Source organism: Malus sylvestris, chromosome 2, assembly GCF_916048215.2.
Source record: "Malus sylvestris chromosome 2, drMalSylv7.2, whole genome shotgun sequence".
In the NCBI taxonomy this organism is placed as follows: Eukaryota; Viridiplantae; Streptophyta; class Magnoliopsida; order Rosales; family Rosaceae; genus Malus; species Malus sylvestris.
The window spans coordinates 374765-393836 of record NC_062261.1 but is presented as its reverse complement, the minus strand read 5'-3'; the positions used below and the strand labels follow the sequence as shown (position 1 = coordinate 393836).

Here is a 19072-nt window from a genome sequence, read left to right as displayed (position 1 = left end):
AGTTTTTCTTTTCTTTATTTTTGCAATTGAAATCAAAGTTTAATTTGATGCTTAAGTATATGCATGCCCCTACCCATTTACATTTTGAGTTGTCTTATTAATCTACACTTTAAAGGCACCATAGTCTCAACTCAGCACATAAAAAAACGTTTTTTTTTCTTTTTCTAAAGCTTCCAAGTGAACAATCCTCATTTAATGAATTTTTTAAATACAAGTACACCCGCATATGTTTCAAAACAACAACTTTTGCCCTTTCATTTATTATATTACAATAACACCGTATCCGTTTTAATCATTTAACATAGACACAACAGTTTTAGATAGAAGTTTATCCAACGCTCAAACATTTTTTTCTTTTGTTAAAAGCACGTTTACAACAAAAGTTTATCAAACACTTAACAACTTTATCTTATAGCAGTTTATTCTCACACCACAACAAAAGTAGTTTTTTTTTTTTTTTTTAAATCAAAGGAATACTAAACTGCCCTATATCTTCTAGCCAGAAACCGAAGCCCCATATATCCTTGATTTATTGTATCACAGAGGATTTATGGATGCATAAAATTACGTGGTTGGTTTCACTTGATTAACTCACACAGAGATCGACGGTGCTGATTGGATGCATTAGTGATGATCAAACTGTAATGCCACAGTGGTCTTTGACAGTGTAACTAATTCCTCCATTTATTGCGTTGTTCATAACGGCGGCAAAATATTCAGATTGATCAATCGGTTTGTAGCGGACGGGATGCTCCTCGTCAATCAACTCTTGCGGCGTCTGGCACTTGCCACTCTTGAACAGAAACAGAGCCAAAACGAACCTTTGCGTGTCTTTGCTTATTGTCACTCTGTGTTTGCAAGCTTGTATTTTATCATTGCTCCAAACCTACCAAAAAATATTTGTCATGTTATATACAAAAAAAAATATTTGAATATGCGGAACTTTCCATGAATTCTCTGTCACCTGACAGTTTAACCAAATTCTCAACCCAACATTATAAAACATTAAAAAAAATTACGAGGTGACAAAGAGTTCATGAAAACTCTGACTTTTGAGATAATCTCCTTAGCATTTCTCATGTTGCAGAAAAATTTATTAATTATATTGCGTATTTTTGTCTATTTATAGAGCTTGAGTGAATTAATTATTGTATATTGCCGTATACAATAGTAGCACCTGCAAAATATCGCCTGCGATGAAAGTGAAGGACGATGGCGGTGGTTGACAGAGCACCCAGTCCCCGTTCTTGTTCTGCACCTCCAAGCCATGGCTGTCGTTCACCTGATGCAGCACCGTGGTGAAGTTCTTGTCGGTGTGAATAAAAACACCCACGTCGGTTTCAATTTCCTCCGATCGCTCGTACTTGAGGAACGACATGTGGTGAGTGTTGGTGTTAATATGTGTATCATGGTAGTTGTCAACACCATAGCTTTCGAATATCATCCTCGTCACTATCCAGTCTAAGTTCATCATTTGCGTTGCATACTCGTTCGAACTTCGACTAGTTAACCAACAAACAAGTTAATATCTATATGCATGCATATCAGCAACTGTAAGTTTATTGATCTTATAAAAAACTGTAAGATCGAAGTATCAACAATATCAATAAACATCGACAACATAGATAACTTATCTGCAGTTTAAAGTATTTCATTAAAAATTTAGTTAGAGAATTACGTGAAATTTTCATTTCCGTTGGGCCAGAAGAGATTGCTGAACTTCTGGCACTCAGCAGCATCTGCGGCGTCGTCCATTGCCAGGCTTTCGTGGATCTGAGTGGTGTTGTGATATGCACCCAAGGTCTTCTTGTTCTTGCTCTTGACCTTCATCTTGGCTTCACGGGGGAAATCCATCAACTCTTTGAAAGCCTCCAACATGGTGCTGCGAAGCTCTTGGCGGACCTTGTCGCCAACTAATGCAATGAAGCAGCCCGTTCCTTCGAGTGCACGGATAACATCTTCACGTATCCCTAGCCAAGAACTCGACCCCGGCTTCAACTCCTCCTCCTTGGAGAAATCGATCACCGGAATCCCGTTCTCCGATTGCTTACACATGGTGTGATTAGCTACTTAATTATGTGTATTTTTTTCTTTTCACACAAAGCGAGCTACTGTGAGATGCATTTCATGGTGTTGCCGTTTATAAAGATCAGCGGCAGCCTGGTCATCACCTACCTAATATCCGCAAAAGATTATTAAGCGTGTCAAGTGGTATTATACTATCAGTCTACAACAATTCATTTACAGGGCACACTCGTTGACCATAAGTTGCACAAAATAATATTTGTGTTGCGGACCTGCAGTCCTGATCACTTTGCTGCTATTCGTAGTTTTTAAAATACAATAATGCATTCGAAGGGTAGACTCGTGGATCATAAGTTGCACCAACAAAATAATATTTGTGTTGCGGACCTGCAGTCCTGATCACTTTGCTGCTATTCGTAGTTTTTAAAATACAATAATACTCTTCAAAGAAATAGTGTGGATAAACCCTATTTCTGAAGAGTATTTAACTATGTTATTTTCTACTTATGAAGACTAATAAAAAAAAAACTTATCCTGCGAACGAAGTGCCTGAGTTTATATACAACTCATGGCACCCTTTGATAAATTATATGTGTCGAGTGGTTATAAACCATCTGACACCTTTAAGTTAGGGAATGCACCTACCCCTTTTTAATTGAAGAGGTATTTGCACAAACTGAAAGCCACTGGATAACACCAATTAAATTCAAAGTAAATAACCCTTCTGAAAAAACGGTTAACATTATTTTTCATTCAATTATTAAAATTATATATTACAACATTTTATATTATAATATATAATTTCTAACAAAGATAATATTTGTGGGGTAATGTTAAGAAAACTAAATTTGAAGACAAATTTACAAATTAAATGATGTGTCACTAATAAGAATGAATATGTTTATCATCGATTAAGTAATAAATCAATCATCAACTTCCATATTCTTTAGTTTTTAAACTTTAGTCTACAAATTTAATCTTTTTAGTATTACCCATATTTGTGTTGCAGTCCTAAACTAAAATTGTATAAACTATGTAGAAAGTTTTAAATATACATACAATAGGCAATAGTAGCTATTTACAAACCAAGTCTTCAATCTTTATGTTACAGTGAAGTCCCAACGTATTCAAAATCCTGAATAAAAAGCACGACAATCCTGCTTAAAATATAACTTAGAAATATGAGGAAATTAGCAAGTTAGCTATTAGCAGGCATACCCAAAGCCCAACTGTGGCTTCAACTCAGCCCATATATTATTTGAATTTGGGCCACGAACTAGCCCCATCCAACCCACAGGGCTCAACTCAAACGTGTAAACGACTAAAATGCCCTCCACATTGTCTGTTTACAAAAACCCTAGCCCTAGCCGAGCCTTGTCTCTCACTTGCTCTCCCTTCGTTCGGCCGCTCATCCTCGACAATGGTGAGCTTCCTCTATCTCTCTCTCCGTTTCGTGCATCTGAACTAATTTCTGCGCATTTACTTATTTAATCTCGTCATTAAAATATAGTAATCATTCATTCTAGTGAGTGATTGGTGTTTTCTTATTTTCTCTGGACTTGTGTTCTTTGATTTTGTATGAATTTTTTCTTCATTTTACACAAATTAATATACGTTTATGTGTCAATTTATGTCTAAATTTTCGGATTAAATCGATATATAAATTCATTTATTTGATAAATAGATGCGTATGCATTGTCGAATCGGCAAAACCGAGTGCAGTTGGTTGATGTTGTTCATGCATTGTCCAGTCATTTGCTTAAAGACTAATATTTATGGTATCCTTTGTGTTTCTGCTCCATTACCTGTTATATTTACACACGCGCGCACACACACACACACACACATATATATATATATATATACACACACATGTATGAAGTTTTGAGGAAACATTGAACATTTTGTTGAATTATTTGTTATAGCCGTTCGTCAAGTCTCAGAAGTCTAGGGCTTACTTCAAGAGGTTTCAAGTCAAGTATAAGAGAAGGAGAGGTATTTATTTGTTTCATGAGAAATTGTTTTTCCATTGCGCAAATTGTTAGTGTGCATATGATCATTTTATTTCTGAATGTTGTCCACAGAGGGGAAGACCGACTACCGTGCCAGGATTAGGCTCATTAACCAAGACAAGAACAAGTACAACACACCCAAGTATCGGTTCGTTGTGCGATTTGTATCCTAAAATATGTCGGCTAGCATTTGGGCCTTCCTAGTTTTACACTTTATATTTATGTTTTTGATAAAAAAAATTATGTTTTAAGTTTTTTTAATGTTTCTTTCGTCTGTGGGTATTGAGTTGGAATTTAAGATGGATTTTTTTAATGTTTCTGTCTTCATGATTTTTCTTGCATTATATGTGATGTTCCTCTTAACCTGGTTTTTAGACCAACAAGGATATTGTTGCCCAGATTGTATCTGCCAGCATTGCTGGCGATTTGGTTCTCGCTGCAGCCTATGCCCATGAGCTGCCACACTATGGACTTGAAGTTGGTCTGACAAACTATGCAGCAGGTATTTCCACCGTTTGATTTATTTGCTTTCTTCATTCTGGCTCTATACATATAAGTTCCTCTTGTGGGTTAGTAACAGTATTTTTATGATCAGCCTACTGCACTGGCCTACTCTTGGCTCGTCGTGTGCTGAAAAAGCTTGAAATGGATGACGAATATGAGGGAAATGTTGAGGTAGTGTGTTATTTTTTGTCTATCGAGTTTGTTCCCTTTATATCTACTTTTTGTGTGTGGCCTTACTAAATAATTTATCTGGTATTTTAGGCAACTGGTGAGGATTATTCTGTAGAGCCAGCTGAGAGCAGGAGGCCATTCCGTGCTCTTCTTGATGTTGGCCTGATCAGGACCACCACAGGAAATCGTGTATTCGGTGCCTTGAAGGTGGGTACCACATTTAATGCTTATTTATATTTGATGTGGCCAAGTTTTTTTTTTTTTTTTTTGTGACTTATCAGGATGAATATGTTATTTTGTAGTGTTCTTTCTTTTCACTTTGATGTGAACTTTCTTATACCGATGACAGTTTCTAATTAACGGTTTTGTTATTTTCAGTATAACTTTCCTTTCTGTTATGATTGTCTGTCTGTATAGTATTTTTTGTTTTTGTTTTTATCCTTGGAAGCCTTGATTAAAACATTTCTTTGCATGCCTGGGGATGAAATATATATTGGTTCCTGGTTGTACTTTATTTTTCATATTGCTTCCCATGCTATACAGAACATGGTCTTTTGTTTAATGTAACTGAATTTTTAATCCACTTGGAATGTGGCGTAATCAATTTAAATAATTTTCAATTGATTACAGGGTGCTTTGGATGGGGGTTTGGATATCCCTCACAGTGAAAAGAGGTTTGCCGGTTTCTCCAAGGATAGCAAGCAACTTGACGCTGAGGTTCATCGCAAGTACATCTATGGTGGCCATGTTGCTGCATACATGACAGTAAGTTGAATATTCATTTCATGCACCAGCATTAACCTGACTGGTCTAGAATAATGATGTCATTTGGTCAAAATTTCTATATATTTGTTTCTGAACTTGTGTGGGCGTTGAGTTCAGAATTCTTGTCAGGCATTCTCATTTTGCTTCACCATCACTGAATATTTAAAACTGTTTAACTTGTGATTGTTTGATTTTAGACTTTGGCGGATGATGAGCCAGAGAAATTCCAGAGTCACTTCAGTGAATATATTAAGAAAGGTATTGAAGCGGATAACATCGAGGAGCTGTACAAGAAAGTTCATGCTGCCATCCGTGCTGATCCTACAATTAAGAAGACTGAGAAGCCGGCCCCTCAAGAGCACAAGAGGTAAAGTTTGATTGAGTGCTCTACTCAGCTGATGTTTTAAATTGTGTCCTAGTTTCATGCACTTAAATTTGTTAATCACATTGGAGGAGGGAAGTATCTGTAGAGTCTCTTGCTCAGTAGGAAGTAGTCATCAAATGATTTGAATTTTCATTTGTGTAACAGGTACAACCTCAAGAAGCTTACCTTTGACGAGAGGAAGAAGAAGTTGGTTGAGAGGTTGAAGGCCTTCAATGAAGCTGGTAACGATGAAAACAGTGACGATGATGATGAGTACTAAGCATTTAATGGTATTTGTGCTCTAGTTTGTTTCCCCCGCGTAGGACATCTGTTTAATTATTCTCGATATAATCTTCTATCTTTATAATTCAGACATTTGAAGAATATGTTTCTTGTTTCGAGGTTCGAGTTAGAAGCGCTACTAAAGTTTTGACAATGTTATGAAAGTTATATTTTGTTTTGGCTATCCAACTTTTCTAGTTACCAAACCTTGTATTGCCTTTTTTTTTTTTTTTTTTTGGTAGCGTGGTAGTGGGGATATAAAGCTTAAGTGTATTTTCTTTTAAAACCATGAATTTTATGCTTATGTGGTTTTATTTTCTCTTGCCTTCATTTCTTAATTAGTGAGCTATCCTCAACTTGTTCCCGAACAATTAGGTCCTGTTTGATAGTCCTAATTGACATGGAAAAATGGTCATGTAGATTGTGACCAAAGCTGTATTTTACACAAAACTAGAAACGAAATAGTTATTGAATGGATCTTGGATCTATATCCGGTGGGGTTGGAATAACTCGCAATTTTTGTGGTTTTTAGTTGGAAGAGAGCCTACGGGCTAGGGAATCCCGACCATTCAAGAGAGAGATTTGCGCCATTATTCAAGGGTTGGTTTTGCGTGAGGTGGACTAATAAGGCCTACAGGAAATTGAGTGGTTTAAATTTCTTCATCCGTCGGCTTAGGGCGCAGAAATGTAGAGAGAATCTGAATTCGAGTTTGGCATCAAAAGCTCAAAGAAGCGACAATCTGTATTTTGGTTCATTCACCTAGTCCTAGGTACAACTGATCCGATTCACCTATTCAGATGGTTTTTGGATAGGCTTTTCTTTCTCATAACTTGGACTAGGTGAATGGATCGGCCATGTACGGCCAAGTTTCTAAAGGCTTAGAATCCAATAATATTTTCCGGTGTGTATTATATTTTGGTTCATACTAGAAAAACCCACGGAGGAATGGTATATGCCGTATTCCCGTATCTTTGATGCGATTGTGGACTCAGTTGAGTCAATAGTGACACAGATGAAGTTCACGTTTTTGCTTACGAAACAAAGAAAGGGAAGAGATGGTGTTGATGAAAGGCAGCAAATCAGCCACCCTATAGAGGTGGTGGGCCCACAAAACCTTATCTAGTGCCAACCAATGATCTTGTTTTCTCAATGACACCTAAATCTTCATATTTCCGCATGAGATTTTCCCCACATCTTCACTATTGACAACAAGAGTACAACATATTTTACAAGTGACGGAGATTATGGCGCATCCACTTGCGTCACGGCCACCTACCACCGCCGCAGCAGCAACAATCTCAACGGCGGCAACTAACAAGACTACCCGTTACCGGTCAGTTGGTTTCCGAAATGTCAGTGCTTCCCATCAAGCTTCCGATGACCCTCATGCCGCGAAAAATAATCTCGTTAACCGCAGGTTAGGTATTTGATTATACATTCATGCCACCGTCTATGGATAATGTACATTTATATGGAAATAACAGTTTGACAAAAATGCAATCCTAACCCGTTAAAATCACGTCAAATTTAGGATTTGTCTACAAAGAAAATGACTTCTTATTACATTTAAAAGAGTTGGGTATTTTCGATATGAATATGTTTTCGTGACAAGCTAGTGTGATGTGGGGTTTATGGTGCAGGACTGTGGGTTTGGGTTTGGCGGCTGCTGCTCTGAGCTTCAATGTGAGTAACCCAAATTCAAGTGCAAATGCGGCAGCCAGGAGGCCTCCGCCGCCTCCGGCGGAGGAGAAGGAGAAAAGGGACCCTAATGTGAGCGGTGTTTTAGCAAAAGTGCTAGCAAGCAAAAAGAGGAAGGAGGCCATGAAACAATCTGTGGCCAAACTAAGAGACAAAGGGAAGCCTATCCAAGAGCCATCTGAATAGTTTCTTTCTTTCTTTCTTTCTGAAATTAAGTAGCGCACTTTGGAATTGTTTGTCAGTCTTCCTTCCTTTTGAGCTACCAATTCTATTTCCAATATTTGATAGGGCGCACGTTTTGTTGGAGATTCGAACCTAAAACCTCAAGTTTAAAAGTAATGTCTCCTTAACGGTTTGAGCTACAAATCTTGTATCCACGTGCTTATTAGTACCATAAAATTACTTTTGTCATTAAATTATGTGGAATTAAAAATTGAAGCTAAAGCATCTATTGCATATGAAGATCCTGCATGTGCCTGGCCGTAGTCTGATTGTTCAATATAGCTTTCCCCGCCATCATAACCACAACCGTAAACACAAGGCAGGGCAGGGGCACCATAACCGGAATATATATGGATAATGAGGGTGGTTATAAGTTTGCGGCGGCTGTATAAGTTTGCGGCGGCTGCGGCTGCGGCTGCGGCTGCGGCTGCGGTATATGGATAACAGGCACTTCCATAATCTCCAACAGCACGCAAAACTTCCATACCGAGCAGAAGTATGATTAGGACAAGTAGGGCTTACGGAAGAACAAGCTACATGAGCTCCATAACCATAAAAACGACAAAGCATGCACAAATGCAAGGAACAAATGCCCAAACAAAGAGAACGAGGCAACTACTTATTTGTAAATAAATCATGACTTCTTGTTTAATGGAGATTAATGTCTCTTCATTTGAATTTTTTTTTCCTTTTTTGATATTGAGATAGTGTAGTACTACGGAAAATTATAAAGAGAAACGATGGAATAATTTGCACTAAATTCATGTAAAGAAGATTTGAGCGACATGCCAACTTGATAAAGTTCATTAGAGATTATAGATTGATCAATTGCTATTGGAATCAGACTCAACACTAACAATTCAATTCGTGTTGCAGTTGCTGGCTACAATTATTTTATAGATCCCCTTGTTTTGGCATGTAGTGAGTTATATTTAAGATTTTGACAATGTAATATTCGGTCAAGAAAAGAATTTTATGATGGATAGTTTGACGAACTATAGTTTTAATGGATTTAGGCACATTTTACTTTGACATCCTCTTTGTTCAATTGTTTTTTTCCATGAAAATCGACTTCAGATGTCCCGGTCTGGATTTAATGTTGATTAGTTTAGTTTGTGCTAACCCATTTTTCAAACAAAAAAATAATTACATTCAATTATTGTCCTTCAAATAGACGTTAATTAAACTCAATTAACAATCGATTCGACGGAAGACATACTATTTTGTTGCATGATTCTAGATAAATGTTGAAAATTAGAGATTTCGTTAAGATCTGTTTGACAAAATGGATACAACACAACATAAAAAATAAAAAAACAAAACCAACAGAAGACAGACACAAACATGAACACATAACCAATAAAAACTGTTGGATTTAATTCCACAAGTCAAGCTCCCATAAAATCAAAATTACTCTCTCTCTCTCTCTTTCCCTTTCTTCTTCTTCTTGTTAACTAATTAGGGCTGAGGGCCTGAGCTTCTCAAGAGCCATTACTACAACGAACCCAACGACAAAATCTCAGAAAACATAAAGCAGAGAAGAGGACTCGATTTCAGAAATGGAGGGAGGAGGGCGATCGGCGGACACGATGATGTCAGAGGCGGCGCCACCGTCGCAACCGGACCCTAACCACCCACAGCAACATCCTCCACCGCCACATCAGGCGATGGGGGGAGTGGAGAGCATTCCGGCCACGCTCAGCCACGGCGGCCGATTCATTCAGTACAATATCTTCGGCAACGTCTTTGAGGTCACCGCCAAGTACAAGCCCCCCATCATGCCCATCGGTAAAGGCGCATACGGCATCGTTTGGTCTGTATCTCCCCCCTCTCTCTCTCTCTCTCTCTCTCTCTCTCTTCATTCCTCCATTTCTTCATTTTTTTTTTGTTCAAATTTTCTGTCTTTGTGAAAGGAAAATGCAAAAGATTCATCATTTTTGGGGAAAAATTAAATTTGATTGAAATTTGAATGATTGAATAATCGTGAGAAATTGCAAAACAAATAGCTCGGCTCTGAATTCGGAGACGAACGAGCACGTTGCGGTAAAGAAGATTGCGAATGCATTCGACAACAGGATCGATGCGAAGAGGACGCTGAGAGAGATCAAGCTGCTGCGACATATGGATCATGAGAATGTTGTTGCGATTCGGGATATAATCCCTCCGCCGCAGAGGAACTTCTTCAATGATGTGTACATTGCGTATGAGCTCATGGACACTGACCTCCATCAAATCATTCGATCCAATCAAGCTCTATCCGAGGAGCACTGTCAGGTTCTGGCTCGTCTTCTACTCTTCTAAATTCTCACATTTTTGGTATTTTACTCGAAACTAAAGACGATTTCTTTACTTGTAACTAAAGTCAAACTTGATATGAGCGTGTTGGTATTCCATGTGAATTGATTCATTTGTGCATTTTCGGGTTATAAATCTGAAAAAGGCAAGTGCTTTGCCGTACTTGCGTGTTTTTCTTGACAATTTGGACAGTTGTGGCGCAACAAATCGTTCCTCTCGTTGTTCTCATTGATAAAGATAAAAAATGATTGGAGGAAATTGACCAAGAGGAAAGTTTTGGTTTGTTATAAGAATTCTCGAGCAACATTGAAAATAAAGATTAGACATTAAGCTTCTTTCCTTTTCAGCTACGCCGGTTGTCTTCCATGGAGAATTGGTTTCAAGATTAGTTTTATGTACTCCTTATCAGACTTCCTTATATTTGTATTGTGCTCCATCAAAGCTGTGTATTTTATGCAACTTAGATGACCTATGGCTCTTTGAGCACCTAATCAGCAGGTTGCGTAATAAGATGAACCGAACTCTCCCCTCCCTCTCTTTTCTCCCATTACATTTGGTCTGTTCAACTTGGAGTCTCCTGCTTCTATAAATTCATAATCTTTTTATTACTTACTATTATTTCACTGAAGATCTAATAATTACTCTCTTTTGTTCTTTTTCTTTTTTCGGTGTATGCAGTATTTCTTATATCAGATCCTCCGAGGATTGAAATACATTCACTCTGCAAATGTTCTGCACAGGGACTTAAAACCTAGCAATCTTCTCCTAAATGCCAATTGTGACTTAAAAATATGCGATTTTGGACTAGCTCGAGTCACCTCGGAGACTGATTTTATGACTGAGTATGTTGTTACCAGATGGTACCGTGCCCCAGAGCTACTGTTAAACTCTTCAGATTACACTGCAGCTATTGATGTATGGTCAGTAGGTTGTATATTTATGGAATTGATGGATAGGAAGCCATTATTTCCTGGCAGAGATCACGTGCATCAGCTTCGTCTGCTTATGGAGGTATCTTAGTTATGTTTGCTTGGTTTGTTTCCACAAACCTAGGATCATATGATGGACAAGAAAATATCATCATCATCCTTATCATTATAACTGTTTTATCACAGTACAGGGTCCTTGAATAGCATATTGGCTTCTCCATGCCATATTTATGTTACACTTGACGTGAATAATAAGAATAACATGTCTCACACTTCGGACCATTCCATGATGATATGGAATTGGAAATTAGAATCTCCATGTTACTAAAATGTACATTTGTAGTGTAGATATCTGTGAATCAGTGTGATTAATCTTCAGAAACCTTGCAGCTGATTGGCACCCCATCAGAGGCTGAGCTGCAATTTCTAAATGAAAATGCGAAGAGATACATTCGGCAGCTTCCTCTCTACCGTCGACAGTCATTTACTGAGAAGTTTCCTCACGTCCATCCTTCAGCAATTGATCTTGTTGAAAAGATGTTGACATTTGATCCTACTCGGAGAATTACTGGTACGTTGCCTTTACTAAAATGTTCACAAGTCTGAGTAAAAATAGTCACAGTTTCCCCTACTTCTTATGTGCTTTATTGACTCGGAATAACTTGTTGCTGACTCCCATTTAGTATGTCATCTTCATGTGTAGTAAAGTCGAGTACTCCCACATTAGTGTTACCTTGATTTTTAGCCACCTTAACTGAATATGTTTGCATGTTCAAACAATGAAATCAATAAATCACAAAATAGGAGTGTTAGAAAACTTCTGTTTTTGGATATCATTTAAAAAAGAAAAAAATTATTTTTAAGAATTCATTTAAGGGCGATGAAGGTTTCTCATTCCCCCTCAACCACCCTTCTGCTAAACTACAACCAAATCCAACGATCAAGCATATGGGTTAATCTTCATACTCCTCATTATTCTCTATTCTACAGAACTTCCCAAGTTTCATTACTGATGTTTGGATCTGCCATCAGATAATAGAATTGGGGTGGTGCTATACACACATCCCCTTCTTCCTTCAACACACCCTCTCAATTTCCGGCAATCGAATCGAATGAATTGAAGAGGATCAAAGGACAGAAATTAGAAATTAACAGGGAGTGTGTGGAAGGTAAAAAGGAGGGTGTGGATGGCACCACCGTAGAGCTGTAGCAATCAACAGTTTCCCACCTTCTTAGGCTTGGGATGTCAGCTTCCCACTGACTTTAGGTTATTTGTTGTGTGGGTGTATGATCACCTCCAGAGAATAATGCTTCGGTAGTAGTTCTTACCTTTCATGTGGTCATCCATGGAAATCGGCCTTTTCACCTTCTAACACCTTATAGTCGGTGTGTTCATCTCAAATTTTGAGGCTTTTCCTTGCTCTTCCAACACTAGACATCATTGCCGTCAAAAACTTTAACCCTACATAGAATATCTGTTACAGAACCACGTGTTACCATGCATTTTTGTGGGAAGTCTAGCATTCAATTTGGTATTACTTCTCTAAGTACAGTTTTGCTCGCGCTGCAGTTGAAGATGCCCTAGCTCACCCCTATTTAACATCTCTCCATGACATCAGTGATGAGCCTGTTTGCTTGACTCCCTTCAGCTTCGACTTTGAGCAGCATGCACTCTCTGAGGAACAGATGAAAGAGCTGATCTACCGAGAGGCACTTGCATTTAACCCCGAGTACCAGCGACAGTGAGGAATTTGCTATTTTATTCACGTGGATTTCATATATGTGATCTCGAGGTTCCATCTGTTCAGTGATCGGGATTGATTTTTCATGTAAATATGTTCCATCCGAGAGTGGAAGGTTCTAGATTCGAATGATTGATTATCTGTATCGGCTAGTTTTGATTTCTGTTTGTCTAATTATGGAATTGAGCATAATGCTGATGAATTAATATTTTCTTGAACACATTTCCGAAAGCTTGAGAATCAATAAAGATCTCCGATCTCTGTTGTTTCTTCTGATTGTATTCATGTGCCTTCATTTTTCTTTTCCATTTCCAGCCGTAAATCTGTGCTGGCATTCCCTTCGACCTGGATTGCACATAGGTCTGTGTATGACGAAGCCGGAATGCCAGAAGTTGCACATCCGTTTATGAGCCGAATGAGATGAATATATAACAAAAAGGGCAACACGAATTCTTTTCGAAAACGTGAATATGCCGAATGAGATGAATAAAACGACACTTACCTCCTCTACCAAAGAAACCTCACCAGTGCCAACTGCTGAGGCAACTAAATATATCGTGTTAGCGAAAACAAGGGGATTGTGGTAGGCAAGAAGAAGACAATAAAGAACAAACTCATCTCAAACTAATCTCCTACTGTACGAAGATACACAACAATAGCTCATATGATCCCGTTAGGTCTTCGCATTCCCGAAGAATCTTGAAAGTGGCACGGGACCATCAGCCTCGTCATCGCCACTGCTCGAGTGTTTGGTCTTTGACCTGTGCTTCTTTTCCTTCTTTGTTCTCTTGGACCTGGACTTGGATCGTCTCGATTCTCGGTCTTCGTCTTCACTGCTGGAAGAATCTGAGGATGAGCTCGAGGAGCTAGACTCTGAAGATCTCCTTCTTGAATGCTACAAAGCACAAAGTAAAAGGAGGAAAATATTAAACCAATTAAACAAGCAAAACTACAAAAACACAAAATTGTAGGCAGTGGGCACCCTTCTCTTTCTGCTGCTGCTGCGTTTCTTTAAATCTTTATCCTTGCTATCTGCGAGGAGTAGGACACATATTCACCTTCAGAAAAGAGGCTAGTAGAGACAAGGAATAGTTTGTGTCTACATTCCATGTCCATGACACCCACCTTTTTTGCGATCAGACTTACTGCTAGAGTGGTTTCTTCCGTTGGCAAGCTTGCGAGCCCTTTCAGCATCCAGTTGAGCTCTGTATTCTCTCATCATTCTATCGGTATCCTTCTCCAGTTCTCCCTTTTTAATTTCATCTTCCTAGTACAGCAATACATTAAGATTGACTGAAAATTTGCATGTAGTGAAGAAGACTACAGATGCAGAAAGCTTTTGAAAAAAATTAATGGTAGCAAGTAGACAATACAACCATGTTATGACAGAGTAGGAAGATAAAATATTAGAGCAAATATCAGTTGAAAATTAGCTGAACCCAAACATTTGTAAATGCGAAATGCTAGGCCTAAGTAGTCGGGACTACAGGCCAATATCAACAACAACATCCTTGTCCTTCTATCTTCCAAATCCAAATGCATCAGATCATGTAACTTACTATCAGGCAAAATCAGAAACTCAATTAACATGTTCCTTCTACAACACACGATATCAAGAAGGTAAAACAGCAGTAGAAATAGATAGAGGAAAGTCCAAAGCAGAAAAGAATACCTTTTGCTTCTGTTTATACTCCTCCCAGGTAATTGTCTGAGAAGTTTTGAGGCTAGCCAAACGAGCAGCATGCCATTCTGGTGAATGAAATGAACCATCCACCTGCGACAGTCCTCATCAGTGAAAGTACAGGAGGATACAAGTATTATATTGGATTATCGAGTCAATTCTCTAATAGAAAGATGATACATACTTACATTTCACCAAATGTTTACCCCAAAAACCTTAATATGGTACCCTACTTGAAATTGACACGAATTTCATTGTGCACATACCGATAGAAGTAAAATATGTATGTGGGTGACGTAGTATGGGAATCAGAAATATGCCCCGTCTGACGATAACTCTTTCAGTGGTTAAAGTCTTATACATGAGTGGCATCTAATTACCGAAGTTTAGTTTCTTGAGATAGATTAATCATTATCATGAATCTGACAGAGGTACTCCACAAACTGTATAATTGCTCACACTAGTCCCATCAATTGTGAGAAAACCAACAACATCCAACTTACAAGTTAGGCTGCTAAAAATTAAAGACACCCATCTCCAAAAGCTCGTCGTTCATCAACATACTTTTAACACGTAGAAGAGTCATGGATTATGGAGGATGCACCATAACCCATAACTCCATATCTATGAACCTATGCTAACCACATGACAAACAAACAAGAACGTAAACAATGTTGTATTCGCATTCCTATTACCTTGAATTGTACTTCATTCATACGAGATTATATGCAATGGAATAATCCAAGCCAATTACCATAGTCAAACCAGAGTGGCGATAAAGCATCTAAATTTACAAGTAGATGGTATTCAACCACTCCACACGTGATACGACACAAACAATTCCTTTTAACGAACACCACATAATCGTAGAATGTCAGATACTATAACCACAAATTCAGTAAAACAGTAAACAATTACAACACACCCGTTAAGAAGATCGAATCTTTTCAACAAGGCTTCCTTAGAAATCACATATTCCATTGCACAGTAAGCAGTTCATCGAGAAAACTAAATGCAGGCAACTGAATTCGAATGCAAATAAATAGCAGAATTGAAGAATTTGTTTTCGGGGGGGGGGGGGGGGGGCGGGAATTGAAATTAGTGAGGTAGTGTGGAAGGGTACAAACCATGCCGTCTTCAACCTCATCAGGGCCTGCAGAGCTGGAGCCGAGCCTGGATCTCTGCATAGCCTTGTAAGCTTGATTTTTGCCCATTTGGAAAGAGACACAGATGAGAAAATCAATCAATCAATCAAAAAGATACGACTAGAGTATCCGCGGAGGACAACCCATGTACCGAAATCGAGAGAATTTAGGAACAGCTAGAAGAAACGAGGAGGTTGGGTTTGGGTTTTCCAAAGAGGTGTGACTGTTGCTCCTCGTCGTATGAATTTGGTGATACAATTACAAGGTGAGGCTGTCAGGACGAGGCCAGCAGTTTTGTCAAAGAAACAACGCCGATCACGTGTTCGACCTTAGAGATTTAGATGACGTGTTCGACCTTGATTCGTACGGGTAGCAGTTAATAATGAATGAGCGATCCTCTTTGTGATACTCCAATTACATCCGTTCGTCTTATATGTGAGCTAAAAATTATTGTAAATTTTTTTATTTAAAATTGAAAACAGTATCTGAAAAAAATTAATCGCACAATATACGATGAACAGATGTGATTACAGGATTCTGGGAATCCTCACAAAGAGAATCTGGCGAGGATCGTCTCTTATGAATGAGGATTTTCTTTGTGAGGATTCTAAGGATTCTTCAATTACGTATGTTCATCGTACATCATGCAGTCATAAATTATTGTAAACTTTTTATTTAAAAAATTAAATATAAATAATACCTGATAAAAATTGACCAACAATATACGATAAACGATCATGATTAAATGATTTCCTAAATCTTCTCAAAGAGGATCTGGAAAGAATCTTCGTTAATAATATTAAACACACACCAAGGACGGATGACTCATCGTGCTTTTTCCAAAGAATAATGCTAACTCCTCCTGCTATCGAACTTTCAAACATCATCTTATTTAAATTTAAACTACATATTAATAGAATTTTTTTAAAATAAAAAATGATGAAAATATTATTTAATTTTCTATCACAAAAATAAAATTAAAGACAATAATGTAATTCTATAAAACAAAATTTTTCTATTTTTTATTTAAAGCATCAAATTTTAACATCTCTAATTTAAAAAAAAAATTAAAAATAAACCTATCCTGCCCTCCCACTTTATGTTCTCTCACTCTCTTCCTCTCTTATTCAATTTTAAACAAAAATATAACATTTCACCTACACTTTATGTGCGGGTATATACTAGTATAATTTAAAATTTTGATCTCTCTGCCATTTTTTTGTCTAAAATAAAGAAAATGTATAACTTATTTGAAAGTGCGGAAGCCATCTCACAATTTTTTGCTTTGCGAGAATCTGAGAATGACGATAACATGTAGTCTTATTCATACTTTGCAAAGATATTGTTTTCATGACTCAAATTTGTGACATTTTAGTCACACGGAAAGCAATATTTCGTTGCTCCAAAACTCATCCCTTGATTAAATTTGTAGTATGGAAAACAAAAATTAAAAATGAAAAAGTTGGCGAGGTTAGAACTTAGCCATAACGATACTTCATCGGCCATGCTTCTCTAAAATGTCTTACATGAATTTAAATATGCTTGTGATGATACGACATTGGCAAGAAAATAAGCTTTATGATCCTCTTTTAATTTTGATATATTCTTAATTGTGTCCGAGTATCAAGTATAAATTTAAAATTAGGAACTTTAACGAAAAGTTTCTGGTACTGTTCACTTTAACGAAAAACCACATTTTTACACTAAAAAATCAATCATGATACTATTCACTTTACGTTTTATTTTACCCTTATCGTTAAAACTCAAAGTTTTCAAACCATTTTCATTAGTATTATTTTTAAAATTTAATTAAAGGTGGACAGCAAAATTGGTATTTGCCAAGTTGGGTTCTAAACAGGCTGTACATAATGCGAAGAAACCTGATGGGCTGTCTTCAGTTTGGACTTGAGCAGTTAATAGTGGGCCTCCAATTTTTTTTTATGTGTAAATAATTTTTTAGAATGACCTAAATTTATTTTAAGAAATATGTGGTGTGACGAAAATGACTCTTATAGTTTATTTTGTAAAAATGTTAATTTGAAAACATGAGTTATAACTCACAGGTTTTGTGAAAAAAATTTTAAATTTTAAATTTTAAATAATATTTTGTGTTGTAGCTAAGGAAAATGTTGCAAGACATTTTGATGCTATCCTAACCATTTATTAAGTCTCGAATTTTTTTTTTAATTTTTAAAGTTGAAAAATAAAACAATAATATAAAGTAATAGAGGGTGCCAAATATTTTTTTACGTGTCGAAAATCTTCCGAATGTCTTAGATTAATTTTAAGAAACATATAATGCGATGAGAATGGCTCAAACTTTCGCTTATAATTAATCTTGTAAAAATTTTCAAAGTTGATTTGAAAACATAGGTTATAACTCACAATTTTTGTGAACAAAATTGAAAATTTTAGTTTTAAGAAATATTTAGTTTGGTAGCTAAGGAAAATGTTGCAAAACCTTTCAATATGATCCTACCATTTATTAGGTCCTGAAAATACTTTTTTATTGATTTTTAAATTTGAAAAATAGGAAAAATAATAATATAAAGTAATAGTATGCCCCCCAAATATTTGTTTTGTGTCGAAAATGACACACCCCGTCCCGAATGAGGGCATGCTGGCCGTCACGTGAGAGTGACGTAACCATTTACACAGTTCGGAAGCTTTAAAAATACAATTACTAAGATGAAACACCCGAGGGTGAGTCCTAGTTTTGTGAATTCTGTCAGAACACCGTTGGATTCCTCGTGGCCACCAAAGCTCTGCTATCTAGAACCTGGAGGGGCGCAAAACAAAGTTGAGTGGGTCAGTAAAACAAAGTTTTTCGAAAACATTTCATTTAACAACATTTCTAACCTCTCACTGTAAAACCTGTATACTTTCCCAGAAAATAACATAATAGCATATACCTTCAAATATCTCAAATCATCATTCTTTATCAAAACCAGAAAGTATGCCATGTCATAATGTCAAAAACAGAATATGGATGCATCAATATAATGGGAAAAAGAAAGACCTCAGAGTTAGAGAATCAGATGGCAAGCTTATGCAAGAGAACAAGGTGTTTATACCTAATGTTATGGAATTAAAGGAAGCAATTTTGGAATTAACCGTACAGGACCAACTGCAGGGTCTTCGCCCAAGGATGGGTGATCCATTGGGAAGTTGCTCGTGAGTTCCCAGAAACAAAACCGTAAGGGCGTGGTAAGCCCAAAGCGAACAATATCGTGCTA

At 37.2% G+C, this 19072-nt stretch overlaps 5 protein-coding genes across 6 annotated transcripts; 3 read left to right on the top strand and 2 right to left on the bottom strand.

The window, feature by feature from the left end:
- Positions 1–314: 314 nt before the first annotated feature.
- On the bottom strand, positions 315–2163 carry LOC126611420 (deoxypodophyllotoxin synthase-like). Its single transcript, XM_050279709.1, has 3 exons — positions 1679–2163; positions 1178–1502; positions 315–886 (listed from the first exon to the last, which is right to left on the bottom strand). The coding sequence occupies exons 1-3, from the start codon at positions 2053–2055 to the stop codon at positions 635–637; spliced, it is 954 nt and encodes a 317-aa protein (XP_050135666.1). The 5' UTR covers positions 2056–2163; the 3' UTR covers positions 315–634.
- A 1161-nt stretch (positions 2164–3324) lies between these two features.
- Positions 3325–6307, top strand: LOC126587718 (60S ribosomal protein L5-1-like). Its single transcript, XM_050252808.1, has 9 exons — positions 3325–3448; positions 3951–4020; positions 4110–4201; positions 4413–4539; positions 4633–4712; positions 4803–4919; positions 5343–5477; positions 5675–5844; positions 6007–6307. The coding sequence occupies exons 1-9, from the start codon at positions 3446–3448 to the stop codon at positions 6119–6121; spliced, it is 909 nt and encodes a 302-aa protein (XP_050108765.1). The 5' UTR covers positions 3325–3445; the 3' UTR covers positions 6122–6307.
- An 871-nt stretch (positions 6308–7178) lies between these two features.
- LOC126587739 (uncharacterized) lies at positions 7179–8238 on the top strand. Its single transcript, XM_050252819.1, has 2 exons — positions 7179–7541; positions 7765–8238. The coding sequence occupies exons 1-2, from the start codon at positions 7369–7371 to the stop codon at positions 8006–8008; spliced, it is 417 nt and encodes a 138-aa protein (XP_050108776.1). The 5' UTR covers positions 7179–7368; the 3' UTR covers positions 8009–8238.
- Positions 8239–9372: 1134 nt separating this feature from the next.
- On the top strand, positions 9373–13226 carry LOC126587708 (mitogen-activated protein kinase homolog NTF4). The gene is made up of 5 exons (XM_050252801.1): positions 9373–9857; positions 10051–10318; positions 11018–11350; positions 11659–11839; positions 12839–13226. The coding sequence occupies exons 1-5, from the start codon at positions 9604–9606 to the stop codon at positions 13012–13014; spliced, it is 1212 nt and encodes a 403-aa protein (XP_050108758.1). The 5' UTR covers positions 9373–9603; the 3' UTR covers positions 13015–13226.
- Positions 13227–13493: 267 nt separating this feature from the next.
- LOC126587723 (uncharacterized) lies at positions 13494–16129 on the bottom strand. 2 transcript variants are annotated; one of them, XM_050252812.1, is made up of 5 exons: positions 15819–16129; positions 14683–14784; positions 14157–14277; positions 13993–14042; positions 13494–13905 (listed from the first exon to the last, which is right to left on the bottom strand). In XM_050252812.1, exons 1-5 carry the CDS (start codon positions 15903–15905, stop codon positions 13684–13686), a joined length of 582 nt encoding a protein of 193 aa, XP_050108769.1. In that variant the 5' UTR covers positions 15906–16129; the 3' UTR covers positions 13494–13683. The 2 variants fall into 2 exon arrangements, with proteins under 2 accessions (XP_050108769.1, XP_050108766.1); XM_050252809.1 differs by having other exon boundaries at positions 14136–14277; positions 15819–16124.
- Positions 16130–19072: the final 2943 nt, after the last annotated feature.

Bases quoted from the DNA above. Each gene is read 5' to 3' on its own strand.
- LOC126587739 (XM_050252819.1), top strand. From the start codon at position 7,369: ATGGCGCATCCACTTGCGTCACGGCCACCTACCACCGCCGCAGCAGCA. The intron at 7,542-7,764 runs GTTAGGTATTTG...TTTATGGTGCAG, and splicing joins AATAATCTCGTTAACCGCAG to GACTGTGGGTTTGGGTTTGG.
- LOC126587708 (XM_050252801.1), top strand. From the start codon at position 9,604: ATGGAGGGAGGAGGGCGATCGGCGGACACGATGATGTCAGAGGCGGCG. The intron at 11,351-11,658 runs GTATCTTAGTTA...GAAACCTTGCAG, and splicing joins AGCTTCGTCTGCTTATGGAG to CTGATTGGCACCCCATCAGA. The intron at 11,840-12,838 runs GTACGTTGCCTT...CTCGCGCTGCAG, and splicing joins TCCTACTCGGAGAATTACTG to TTGAAGATGCCCTAGCTCAC.
- LOC126587723 (XM_050252809.1), bottom strand. From the start codon at position 15,905: ATGGGCAAAAATCAAGCTTACAAGGCTATGCAGAGATCCAGGCTCGGC. The intron at 14,043-14,135 runs GTGGGTGTCATG...TACTCCTCGCAG, and splicing joins TAAGTCTGATCGCAAAAAAG to ATAGCAAGGATAAAGATTTA. The intron at 13,906-13,992 runs GTGCCCACTGCC...TGTGCTTTGTAG, and splicing joins GCAGCAGCAGAAAGAGAAGG to CATTCAAGAAGGAGATCTTC.
- LOC126587718 (XM_050252808.1), top strand. The intron at 4,021-4,109 runs GTATTTATTTGT...TGTTGTCCACAG, and splicing joins CAAGTATAAGAGAAGGAGAG to AGGGGAAGACCGACTACCGT. The intron at 5,478-5,674 runs GTAAGTTGAATA...GTTTGATTTTAG, and splicing joins ATGTTGCTGCATACATGACA to ACTTTGGCGGATGATGAGCC.
- LOC126611420 (XM_050279709.1), bottom strand. From the start codon at position 2,055: ATGTGTAAGCAATCGGAGAACGGGATTCCGGTGATCGATTTCTCCAAG. The intron at 1,503-1,678 runs GTAATTCTCTAA...TTGGTTAACTAG, and splicing joins AACGGAAATGAAAATTTCAC to TCGAAGTTCGAACGAGTATG. The intron at 887-1,177 runs GTGCTACTATTG...ATTTTTTGGTAG, and splicing joins TCGCAGGCGATATTTTGCAG to GTTTGGAGCAATGATAAAAT.